This window comes from Chionomys nivalis, chromosome 13 (genome assembly GCF_950005125.1).
Source record: "Chionomys nivalis chromosome 13, mChiNiv1.1, whole genome shotgun sequence".
Taxonomy (NCBI): Eukaryota; Metazoa; Chordata; class Mammalia; order Rodentia; family Cricetidae; genus Chionomys; species Chionomys nivalis.
This window is the reverse complement of record NC_080098.1, coordinates 16633956-16646039: the sequence shown is the minus strand read 5'-3', so window position 1 is coordinate 16646039 and position 12084 is coordinate 16633956. Positions and strand designations below refer to the sequence as shown.

At 39.9% G+C, this 12084-nt stretch overlaps 1 protein-coding gene across 2 annotated transcripts in view; it reads left to right on the top strand.

Annotated features, from left to right (window-relative positions):
* Positions 1-11737, top strand: part of Slc39a12 (solute carrier family 39 member 12) — a 91116-nt gene extending 79379 nt beyond the window's left edge. For both annotated transcript variants that reach the window (XM_057787450.1, XM_057787449.1), the window contains one exon: positions 8559-11737. In XM_057787450.1, coding sequence (XP_057643433.1) covers positions 8559-8687 — 129 coding nt within the window. In that variant the 3' untranslated portion in view covers positions 8688-11737. The remainder of the gene's footprint in view (positions 1-8558) is intronic.
* Positions 11738-12084: the final 347 nt, after the last annotated feature.

The window sequence follows — 12084 nt, the reverse complement described above, 5'->3', positions numbered from 1 at the left end:
TGACCCTTGCCTCTTCCCAGAATTCTCCTGTTCTTGTTGCCCCACTTCTACTTCCTGCCTGGCTACTGGCCAATCAGCATTTTATTAAAACAATACAATATAAGGGACAGCACTCCCCCCCCCTTTTTTTTCCCAAAATGAGTACTCTGAATCTAATCTCCTTTTTTTCCCGACCAACACACTAAACAAAGACAAACATCCATAATCCATTTGGGGGGGAATGTGAGCATAGTTTTCTGATGATTGGGGCCACTGATAATCTTATGGGGACCTAAAGAAGATTTAGAACTATGATCAAGTTCTAACTGGAGTATTCTGTGAGCCTTGATCATCTCAGCCTGCAGTCTTTAAACTCTTCTAGATGCAGAACTCAGAGGAAACTCTAACAGAGGTCCTCTGAAATGTTGGATCATCTGGACCATCTACTTCTATCGGAGATTCTTCAGGGGGTCTTCCTTCATCAAACCTGATTTTTCTTAACCAAGAATGAATCTACAACCTCTCATTTTCTGTGGAAACAAAAACAAAACCTCTACTCCAAAGTAAGAAATATTTTGACTTAAATTTTGAAGTCAAAGCAATTTTTTATACGTTGCATTAATCCAGCAGCATTTGTAATCAAAGCAGCTGTTGTTCCTTCCTCACCCATCAAACCATTTAAAGATAACACAATAACATAATCCAGACTCTCTGTGTATTTTTCATCTTTACATGGCTTTATTTGAAACTCTATTTCTTTTCTTTTTATTTTTAATTTTTGGTTTTTGAGGCTAAATTTCTCTGTGTATCTTTGGCTGTCCTGGAACTCACTCTGTAGACCAGGTTGTCCTTGAAACCACAGAAGTCCACCTGCCTCTGTCTCTCAAGTTCTGGGATTAAAGATGTGTGCCACCACACCTTGAACTCACAGAGATCCACCTGCCTCTGCCTGCCAAGTGTTGGGATTAAAGGTGTGTGTTACCACACCCAACTTCTCATTTTCTTTATTTTTTAAGGACTTTATCTTTTTTCTTTTATCTCCCAGGCCTACATAAATTTTTAAATACACTGAAAACCATTTAAAGGATTTTTTTGTCTTTGAATCTATCTTTACTGTATATCTCTCTTTTTCTGAACACATAAGTCTTTAATTTGCTAAGCAATATGACTAGGATTAAAGCTGTGATTTTGATGGCTAGACACACCCCATTCCTTAGTTTTCTGAGAGTCTAGCCTCATGGTGGAGCTACCAGCCAGAGCTATGTTTATTGCCACAAGCCTATGGAGTTTCAAGGTCCCTGCCATCACCAAGAAGCATGCTGTCAACTATTCATAAACACCATTTAAGTGTTTGGTGGCGGGGCCTCTTAAAAGAGGTGAAAGGTTTTTGCAGCTAAAGCTGAGTCAGGCAGCCCCTCTTAAATGAGATGCACTTGCCTCTAGCAAATAGAGCCCACCTGAGAAAATGCTGCTACCAAGAAGCCATGCTTAACTCTGTTCTTTTGTGTCTAGAATTACTTCCCAAACTCTTTCAGGTTTTAAGCGGATTTAGCTGTCCACATTGGCACCATTTGTTGCCAGAGGTTTCTGTGTTGCCTGTTCCCACAGCTGTTCAGTCCCAAAGAAAACACACAGAGGCCCACATTAATTATAAACTGGTTGGCCTATTATCCTAGGCTTCTTATTAACTCTTTCTTACATCTTAAATTAGCCCATAATTCTTGTCTGTGTTAGTCACGTGGTTTAGTATCTTTTATCAGTGATATTTTCTCGTTTTGCTTCCTCTGCATCTGGTTTCCTCTGGGAAGACTGCAGACTGACCCTTTCCTCTTCCCAGAATTCTCCTGTTCTTGTTGCCCCACCTCTAACTCCTGCCTGGCTACTGGCCAATTAGCATTTTATTAAAGCAATACAATATAAGTGACAGGGTATAAGACCATTGTCCCACAGCAGTATCTACCACCACCAGGTTGTCTGATACAATAAGCCCTTTCAGATCTGAAAGAAATAGTAAATTATCTTTTTCTAGAAGTTTGACAATATGTAGGTGTAATCACATTGGCTGTTATCCATCCATAGAAAGGGAAATTTTAAAGGAATGTGAAGTGGTCTTCATGTGCATGTTTGTTTTCAACAAATGTTAGACACTAAGCATTGCTTTAGGAACTCCTTTAGCCAGTAGTCTTTAAGATACCAGCCCATCTGGGCATGGCTTCTTATACTATTAATGCTGATGTAACGTGTGTACTCCCTTTCTCTTCTGGATGCTGGTTATAGTTCTTGTGCAGAGGACTGTGATCTGTGAGTCTACCCCGAAATAAATAAACCTTTATTATACTCAATTCTGAGCTAGTGTCTTTATAGCGTCATCTTTGAAGCATCACTGTCATTGTATTGGGAACTCACTGAGCATGTGTACCGAGCATTCATAACCCATTTCAGAAGCAAAATTAAGATTATTTGATGTTGATAGTTCTTTTCAGAAGAAAGAAGTATGAATCCTTTCTGCCAACAACTTTGAAAGACTTCTGGTCTTTCTGTAAACCAACAACAAATCAATTAAATATACTTTCTACCTTTTCTACTGAGATACTAACATATCAAACCCACTCTGTAATATAGGAAAACCAGGTCCTGGAAATGTTGATATTTTCTTGCTTACAACATGTCTTAGTTGCTCTTTTAAACCACACTGTGAATACTTGAACACACTCACATGTGTACACTTTCCAGAGTATTTTTTAAAAATAATTTTAATTAATAGATACTGGTGTTACTCTGAATAGTTTATTCTGGTCATCTTAAACTATCAACTTGACTCAGACTACTGATGTCAGTGTGGCTCAGATTTGTCTATGGGCATGTCTATGAAGGATTGCTCATTAATGTAGACTGTCCTAACCCACTGTGGTTGGCACCATTCCTTTGGTAGGTAGTTCTGAACTGTATAAGACAGTTAGCTAAGTGTGCAAAAATTAATGTTCAACCTCCAAGCTCCTGCTAGAGCGCTATCCCTGACTTCCCTCAGGGATAGACTGTCACCCGGAAGTGTTAGCCAAATAAACCACCTCCTGCCCTATGCCGCTTTTGGAAAGAATGTTTTATCACACCAACAGAGATAAAACCAGAATGGTAATTCTTTTAATATTATGAGATAAATCATTTTAGCTAAATCTATCTGAGACTATAGCAACAGATGACTTAAATCATTACATGTAGACTGGACATATTTCTAGGAGTGGAATTGCTAGGCAGCATGGCAATTTGACAGTTAATTTTCTGGGGAATTGTCTGACTAGTTTCCTTTGTGGCTGTGCCAATTTAGATGATTACAACCAACAGGAAAAAAGATTACAATTTTCTCATATCCTCACCTACATGTGTATTTTCACAAATGTATTATTTATTTTTAAAAAGTGATTAGCTGTTATGGATTACATATTAGCACTTCTGCAAAATCAATACTTTAACTTTAATCCCTAGAATGATGATATTAGGAGGGATGGCCTTGATGGTAACAGATTGTGGATTCCCACCCAAAGGGGCCAGATCCCCTTAGATTGCTAGGATGCAAATGGAGCGCTACACTTCATTTTTAGGTTTATGTGTATGTTTTGCCAGTTAGTATATATAGCACATGTATTCACACCCTCGGAGGTTGGAGGGTAGCTAGAGTTGATGGGATCAGGTGGATGAAGCCTGCATAACAGGCTTGGACTGAAGTCTCATAAGGAGAGAGTGAAGAGGTGCTCTCTAGGCTATGTGAACATACAAGAGAAGGTAGAATTTCATAAACCAGGACTAACCATAGAATCCCACAGATTCTATAGGTGACCTACTTTTGGATTTCCCAAGTTCCATAGCTTCATGAAATACTGTTGAAGCATATACTTTTGTTGTATGATAGGGCATTTCTTGGGTATATTCCCAAGAGTGGTATTGCTGGGTCCAGGGGTAGGTGGATCCCGAAATTCCTGAGAAACCGCCTTACTGTTTTCCAAAGTGGTTGCACAAGTTTGCATTCCCACCAGCAATGGATGAGTGTACCCCTTTCTCCACAACCTCTCCAGCAAAGGCTATCATTGGTGTTTTTTATTTTAGCCATTCTGACAGGTGTAAGATGGTATCTTAAAGTTGTCTTGATTTGCATTTCCCTGATCGCTAAGGAAGTTGAGCATGACCTTAAATGTCTTTTGGCCATTCGAACTTCTTCTGTTGAGAATTCTCTGTTCAGCGCAGTGTCCCATTTTTTAATTGGGTTGATTAGCCCTTTACGATCTACATTCTTGAGTTCTCTATATATTTTGGAGATCAGACCTTTGTCTGTTGTGGGGTTGGTGAAGATCTTCTCCCAGTCAGTGGGTTGCCTTTTTGTCTTAGTGACAGTGTCCTTTGCTTTACAGAAGCTTCTCAGTCTCAGGAGGTCCCATTTATTCAATGATGCCCTTAATGTCTGTGCTGCTGGGGTTGTACGTAGGAAGTGTTCTCCTGTGCCCATGTGTTGTAGAGTACTTCCCACTTTCTCTTCTATCAGGTTCAGTGTGTATATGCTCACCTATGTTCATAGCAGCATTGTTTGTAATAGCCAGAACCTGGAAACAACCTAGATGCCCTTCAATGGAAGAATGGATGAAGAAAGTATGGAATATATACATATTAGAGTATTACTCAGCAGTAAAAAACAATGACTTCCTGAATTTTGCAGGCAAATGGACGGAAATAGAAAACACTATCCTGAGTGAGGTGAGCCAGACCCAAAAAGAGGAACATGAATAGGGGACGTTGAGCCTATTATGCGTGATCCTAGAAAAGCTAATTAAGAAGGTGAACCCAAAGAAAAATATTTAGGCGATGAAAGGAGACAGAGACAAAGACCCACATTGGAGCACCAGACTGAAATCTCAAGGTCCAAATCAAGAGCAGGAGACACAGCATGAGCAAGGAACTCAGGACCGTGAGGGGTGCACCCACACACTGAGACAATGGGGATGTTCTATCGGGAACTCACCAAGGCCAGCTGGCCTAGGTCTGAAAAAGCATGGAATAAAACCAGACTTGCTGAACATAATAGACAATGAGGACTACTGAGAACTCAAGAACAATGGCAATGGGTTTTTGATCCTACTGCACGTACTGGCTTTGTGGGAGCCTAGGCAGTTTGGATGCTCACCTTACTAGACCTGGATGGAGCTGGGTGGTCCTTGGACTTCCCACAGGGCAGGGAACCCGGATTACTCTTAGGGATGATGAGGGAGGGAGACTTGATGGGGGAGGGGGAGGGAAATGGGAGGTGGTGGCGGGGAGAAGGCAGAAATCTTTAATAAATAAATAAATAATAAAAAAAAGAAATACTGTTGAAGATGCCCAATCAGTTAGTATACTAGAGCTGCCTTAGCTGACCCACAGAAGAGACAGTTTGCAGCTGTCGATCTGTCTCCCTGCAGTTTTCACATGCCTTTCCCTAGAGAGGAGTGACTCTAGGGAGCATTTGCTGTGGTTATTAGCCATCTGTATATCTTCTTTGACAAGTTTCTATTCAAGTCGTTTGCATATTCCTGCTATTGAATTCTGAGTTCCTTACATATTCTGAGTACTGGCTTTATTGAACAAATATATTTTTGCAAATATTTTCTCATTCCATTGACTGCCTTTTAAGTCTGTACAAAGATTATTTTTCAATTTATAAAGACTACATTTTAATTTAATGTTTTTGAGAATTTCATATAGTAGCACTATTTTTACATCACTTCCACACGTTCCTTTTCCCCTCCAACTCTCCCACATACCCCCAACTACCTCTTAAATTATTGACCTTTCTTCTTTAGCGATCATTTTTTCACACACACACGTACATGTACACACGCACATATATGTATCCTAATAAATGCATTTAGTGTGGTTCACATGTGTATATGTTTAGGGTTGACCACCTGTGATTGGAAAATCTTAGAGGGGCTCACCCCTAGAGACTGCTTTTTCTTCTTCTAGCAGTCACTAACTGTCTATAGCTTTCCTTCTAGGGGTGGGACTTGATAAGATTTCTTTATCTGTATTCCATGTCAACTGGTCTCGTTTTATAGGGGATATTATTTTAGAAATACTTAGAGCTAGTTTGGTAGTGTTTCTTCTTTCTCAATGGTATGGGACTTTCTTTAAATTAAACTTTTATACATACACATTAGAATTTCATACATGAGTACTGTATTTATATCATTTCCAATTTTCTCACTGCCTTTTTTCTTTCACTCCAATTCCTCCCAGGTCTTCTCCTCAAATTCATGAACTTTTTCTTAACAATTGCTATAGACATATATGTAAATACACATCTAAATACATCCACACTCACACATCCTGCTGAGCCCAGTTAATGCTGTTTGTATGTGTATGTGTTTATGACTGACCACTTGGGATTGGATAAGCTGTCAGGGGGCTCATCCTTTGAGAAGACTGATTCTCTTTCCTCAGCAACAATTAACTGCCTGTAGCTCTTCATTTAGGGATGGGACCTTGTGAGACTTCTCCCACCCATGCTGGCATGTAGTGAAGATCTCATTTAGGTGACCATATACTTGAGATTTCACTGGTGAAGCTTTCCTATCATTTGTAGATAACATGATGTCACAATAGACCACATGGTCCTCTGTCTCTTACAGCTGCTGCCTATTATTCTCTGCACTTAGCCAACTATGGATTTCTCTGATAGCCTTTGTCTGTTGCAAAAGCAAGTTTGTTTGATGAGGAGGGAGGAGCACCTTTAACTTTGTTATTTCCAACCTTTTGTTCTAATGATAACAGAGGAATTTTCACAACAGGCAAGGGTGAACTGCAAACAGAGCTGGCCTTTGTACTCCTGAAGGAGCAGACTTGGCGCTGCCCTGGATCTAGTCTCCTATCTGTAGATACAGTGATTCCATATATAGGGGCTAAGCAATTTATCTTTCAGACGATTGTGAGGAGTAAGGGAGGCAGAGGAAACACAGGAACGATATATCAATGAGGGTATATGCACATCATATTTTGTAGTGTAAGCACTTTAAAAGTATAGTCTATGAGGATGCTGTTCCTGGAGCATGCATGCAGTATTTGTGATCTTTGCTTGAGCAGAATGCCATCTGCATCAAATACAGGACTCACGAACGTCTCACTGGCGGAGGTTCTGTGGCTGCTACAGACAGGTGCATTCCTCTCTGCCATCCAAGTAAGACACTCCAAGTAAGCAGCAGGACCGTAGGCCTAGGTTAATAAAGAACAGTAAGAAATTAAACAGCTGCTTAAGTTTTTGTGACTTAGTTTTTGAGACAGAGTCTCATGTATCCCATGCTGGCCTCAAACTTTCTATATAGTTGAAGATGATTTCTGGTTCTACTTCCTCCATCTCCCATGTGCTGGGACTGCAGACACATGTCACTAGGCCTGGAGTGTGTTGCTAATTCAGCCACATACAATAAGTGACAACTATCTGATTTGCAAACTAAGGAAGAAAGGGAATCTTAGCTCAGTATTTGGAAATAAATTTATTCAAAATAAGTTTATTCCAAATTAAGTGACCGCAGGTGATATAATTGAAATATAATTATATTGCCTAGCTTTGGAGTTAACTGCCAAAAACTGTTTTAAACTACTGACATTTAAAGATGTTGGGTAAATTCAGTTAATATTGCTAATTCTTTAAGAATACCACCAAATTTAATCTCTTAAGAATAAATAATGTCCACTATACATATAAACTAATATAATCTGGATGTATATTAATTACCACAGTACCAGAAAAATAGTTATCTATTTCTGGTTGTCATTACAAGGGGCCTGAGGTGTCCATGACATCTAGACTAACTGCCATCTAGTGGACGCCAAGGACACAACTAAGCATCCAACAGTGGCTCTCAGTGATGCCAACATTAAGTTAGATGAGTGAATACACTGACCTGAGACTATGCATCCCAAGGGAAACAATCTTGCTTGCTACTCTCTATGACCTTGTTAGGGTAAGGAATTTGAACTAATACAAGCCCAAACCACACTGGGCTCTTTCTACAGAAGCCTGGATGCACCTTTTCTTCCAAATGGTGCTGTGGCATTTGATAGGCATGAAGCTGTTTCCACTTGTCTCTTTGAGAATTAGATTCAGGCCTAGGAAATGGTTTCTTTGTTGTTCTAAAGGTCATGGGGACCTTGGTCTTCTCTTTGACGGTAAATAAACACAAGCACTTTACAGAAGCTGGTCCATTTAGATGTTTCATAAGCCTAATGGAGCAATCCGAAATTGCACCTTTCATGCCTTGTTTATCTCACATTTAAACATATCCTGAAAACAAAGGGAAAGTTGGCTTCCGTTGACAGCTGTGTCATTTTAAAACTTCTGCCAATGCGAGAGTCCTTCCAGTCACCAGCAAGTGGCTCCATTTAGCTTACATTTCAAACTAATGGCAGGAGTAGGTACTAAACACTGGGTAACTATTTGGGGAATTTTGAAGATTATTAAGTCCTGAATAGCAGAGTGCCTCGTGCTTTCCCACCAAGCTTTTCTCAGCAGTTGAATATATCTGGATCTTATTCTGTTTTTTTCGTTCTTTTTTTAGCTTCCTGAAATGACTCATGTTCAAACACAACGACCCTGGATGACGTTTCTCCTGCAGAACGTTGGATTGATCCTAGGCTGGCTTTCTCTTTTGCTCTTAGCTGCATATGAACAGAACATTAGAATATAAGTTAAGCTGCTTCAATGTCTTCCAAAATTATATCTCATTTCTTATGTGGTCTCTATGATGATTACTAAATTCAGTATTTTTATTTTAGGCAAAGAATGTATTTTATCTTAACTTATTAATCACATATTGTAATATTTTTAGAAATGTATAAAGGTAAATCTGTCTTGCACTGAATTGTTTACATGTGTTTCTGACCCTGTAATGAACCATAGTAATGGTCAGTGTTGTTTGTAAATTCTGAATTCTAGTCAACTGTAAAAAACGTTATTTCCCTAAAAAGAGTGTTTATTTGTTGCATTTGAAACAGACAGGTGCCTGTTGGTATAAAACTCAGCTGCAACAGTTTTGTGGGTTTTTATGTTAGCAATACATTTGTTTTCTATGTAATCTATAAACCATAAGCAAATAGGATAATAGAAGTATAATAAAGGCTAGTTTGAAAGTGGTGGTTTCAAGCACCTTCTGTTACTTTATATACAGATCCTCTCTTCCAAGCTGGTATAGCCTGGTCACCTGGAAGAATCAAGCCCTGCTTTAGCACTATATATGAATAAACAACTTGAGAACTCCAAAAGATATGTCAGAGTATCTGTTTATCCCTCTGTAAATGTCAGCATGTTTGTCCTAGGCAAGAAGAAGTAAGGTAACAAAGAATCAGGCAGGAATCTAATGACTCAGCTCTCATAGATTATATAACAGGCTCTGCCTCTGTCTCTCTGTCTGTCTCTCTCTGTCTCTATTTTCTCTCTCTCTCTCTCTCTCTCTCTCTCTCTCTCTCTCTCTCTCTCTCTGTGTGTGTGTGTGTGTGTGTATGATCTTACTAATAAGGTATGTTTGCATTATTTCTGGGCTCACTTTAAATGGGAAATCAGCAAGTGAATTCATAAACAAGGAATATTACTGGTAACCTAGAATCTTATTAAAAGAGAAAACAGCCCCAGCTTTAATCATTCTGTCTTTGGAACATGGATGCCTACTATTTTTCTTCGTTTTTAATGATGGGCCCTGACAAGGGAAAGGTCATTTGCTCTGACTGTGACTCACGGCACTCAGTTACGTATCTCTCCCTCCTCTTACTTGCCAGCTGGTAAACGTTTTTCGTCATGCCCCAACCCAAACATAATCTTTTAAAGTTACTTCGCTTTGATCTCAAAATGAAGTGGACCTCTCTAGCTCTTTTTTGTGCTTGCTTTGAGACTTTGGGCCCTGTGTATGAGAACGCAGTGTACACCAGGAACAGCTAAAGCCTTAACTACAGAAAGAACAAATGGCTGCTTTCATCAGAACCTCTGACTCTGTGGGTCTGAGAGAGTCCTGAGATCTTGACTGAGAACTTTAAGGTGTTGCTAAGGCAGCTGGCTGTGGCCAGACTCTGAATGCCACTGAGGAAAGAAGTCAATAGGCCTGGCTTTGAGAAAAAACAGAGCACAGGTCTGGGACCCAAGAGCCGTGTGCTTTTGACTATGTTGGTTAACACTTCTGTACTTTGATATTTTTCCTGAGAGGAAAGTCGACTTGACACATAGAGCTTCAGCCTTCTGATTGTGGAGAGTAAGCTAAAATGAACACACACTCCCTTTGTCCAGGCCATCCTGGTATAGAGGATGCATACAAGAAGTACCAGACACTATCTGTGTGTGTGTTTTGATGCTTAGGTTCTGGTTTGGACATTTTGCCATCATTAATGCTAACTTAATTGGAATAGCTCTGATGAGTGACTGTGGCTCTGGTTCAAGGTTAGACAAGTCTTGGCTAAATTAACATTTGAGCTGTGCGCTGTGTACTCTATAACCTTCAAAGCAGAGTGATTTTGATGCTAGTGGAGCTGGGAATGGTGTGCAGAGGGGCTTGGATGGAGCCAGCTCTCAGGACACATTCTGAGTACTTTGCAAGCTTGTCACTAGTGTTCTCTGATAGAAAGCAGAAACCTAGCCACTCAGAGGGCAATGGATAGTGGGACAGTAGCTTCTGAGGGCATCTTTTTGGGTTCTCTTTTTCTCCCCTTCACCTTATCATTGATTTGTTGATAATCAAAATTGTGTTCCAGACAACATAACTCCAGTAATCTCAGCAGGGAGATGACTAAGTGCAAAAAGGCACTTGCTACTTGAGCCTGATAACCTGAATTGGATCCCAAATTGCACATGAAAGGCCAGAAATGGTGGCATGCATCTGTAATCTCAGCCCTGACACAGCAAGATAGAAGACAGAGACAGGAGAACTGATTTCGCATTCATGGGCCATTCAACCTGGAGTGACAGACAAGTGAGACCTGCCTTCAAAGCAAAGTGGAAGAAAAACAATTCCTAAAATTTGTGTTCTGGTCTCCTTATGTGTAGTGTGGCAACTGTGTACTAATAGTCACTCTCACTTTTTAATTTACTAAAATGTTTCTATTCCTCAAAATTGAGTGATAATAATAAAAATATGATGACAATTCTGTGTCCTCTGAAAATGAACTGAATCTAAATTTGGGGTGGGCTGACAGTAGTTTCTCTTTAAGCTAAACTGTACTTTCCTTAAAAGCAGATTTTTCAATAATGTTAGAGTGTCTGTTTCCTAGGACTCAATTTAGGTTTCTGTTGTAAGTGTGCTGAGAGATTCATTTATTTCTTCTTCCTCCTCCTTTTCTTCTTTTTTCTTAAATCACTGAACTAGATATGTTGCTGGAGAAAACTCAGAGTGAACCATGCAGTTTTCTTATTTAAGCATTTATCATCTACTGACAGGTCTGTTTTTAGAGACAGAGGAATTGGCCCGTGGTGCTGTGATGCTCTCTGGGAAAAATGGCTTCATCACTATTGAAGGGTGAACAGTCCCAGAGTCTTAGGCAAATGTCCCTGTGAACAAAGCCACTCCCAACTCCTCTGCCCTCTTCTGCCCTCTTGTATCTCAAGACACAGCACAGTTGTTTCCTCTTTGAAGATAAAGGTCATGGTTACAGGATGCCAATTACGAATGTTATTTGGGGCTCTTCAGTTGAGTCACCAAGAATTCAGGTGTCAAAGTTAGATCTAGGTTCAAATCTTAGCCATACTATGATTTCCTTTTTTCCCATAAAATAATGTTACGGTGATGTCATATAGAATATTGCTTGTGAAACACTTGGCACAGAGCCTGAAAAATATTAATAATAATAATAAAAAGTATTAAACACCCCTCCTCCTTGATATTTTGTTTTTCTGATAGTTTCTACTCTTTCTCAGTTCTGTACCCTTCATTAAGAAAGTTGGGTTTCACACTGGAGCACCGGACTGAGCTCCCAAGGTCCTAATGAGGAGCAGAAGGAGGGAGAACATGTACAACGAAGTCAGGACCAGGAGGGGTGCACCCACCCACTGAGACAGTGGGGCCGATCTATTGGGAGCTCACCAAGGCCAGCTGGACTGTGACTGAA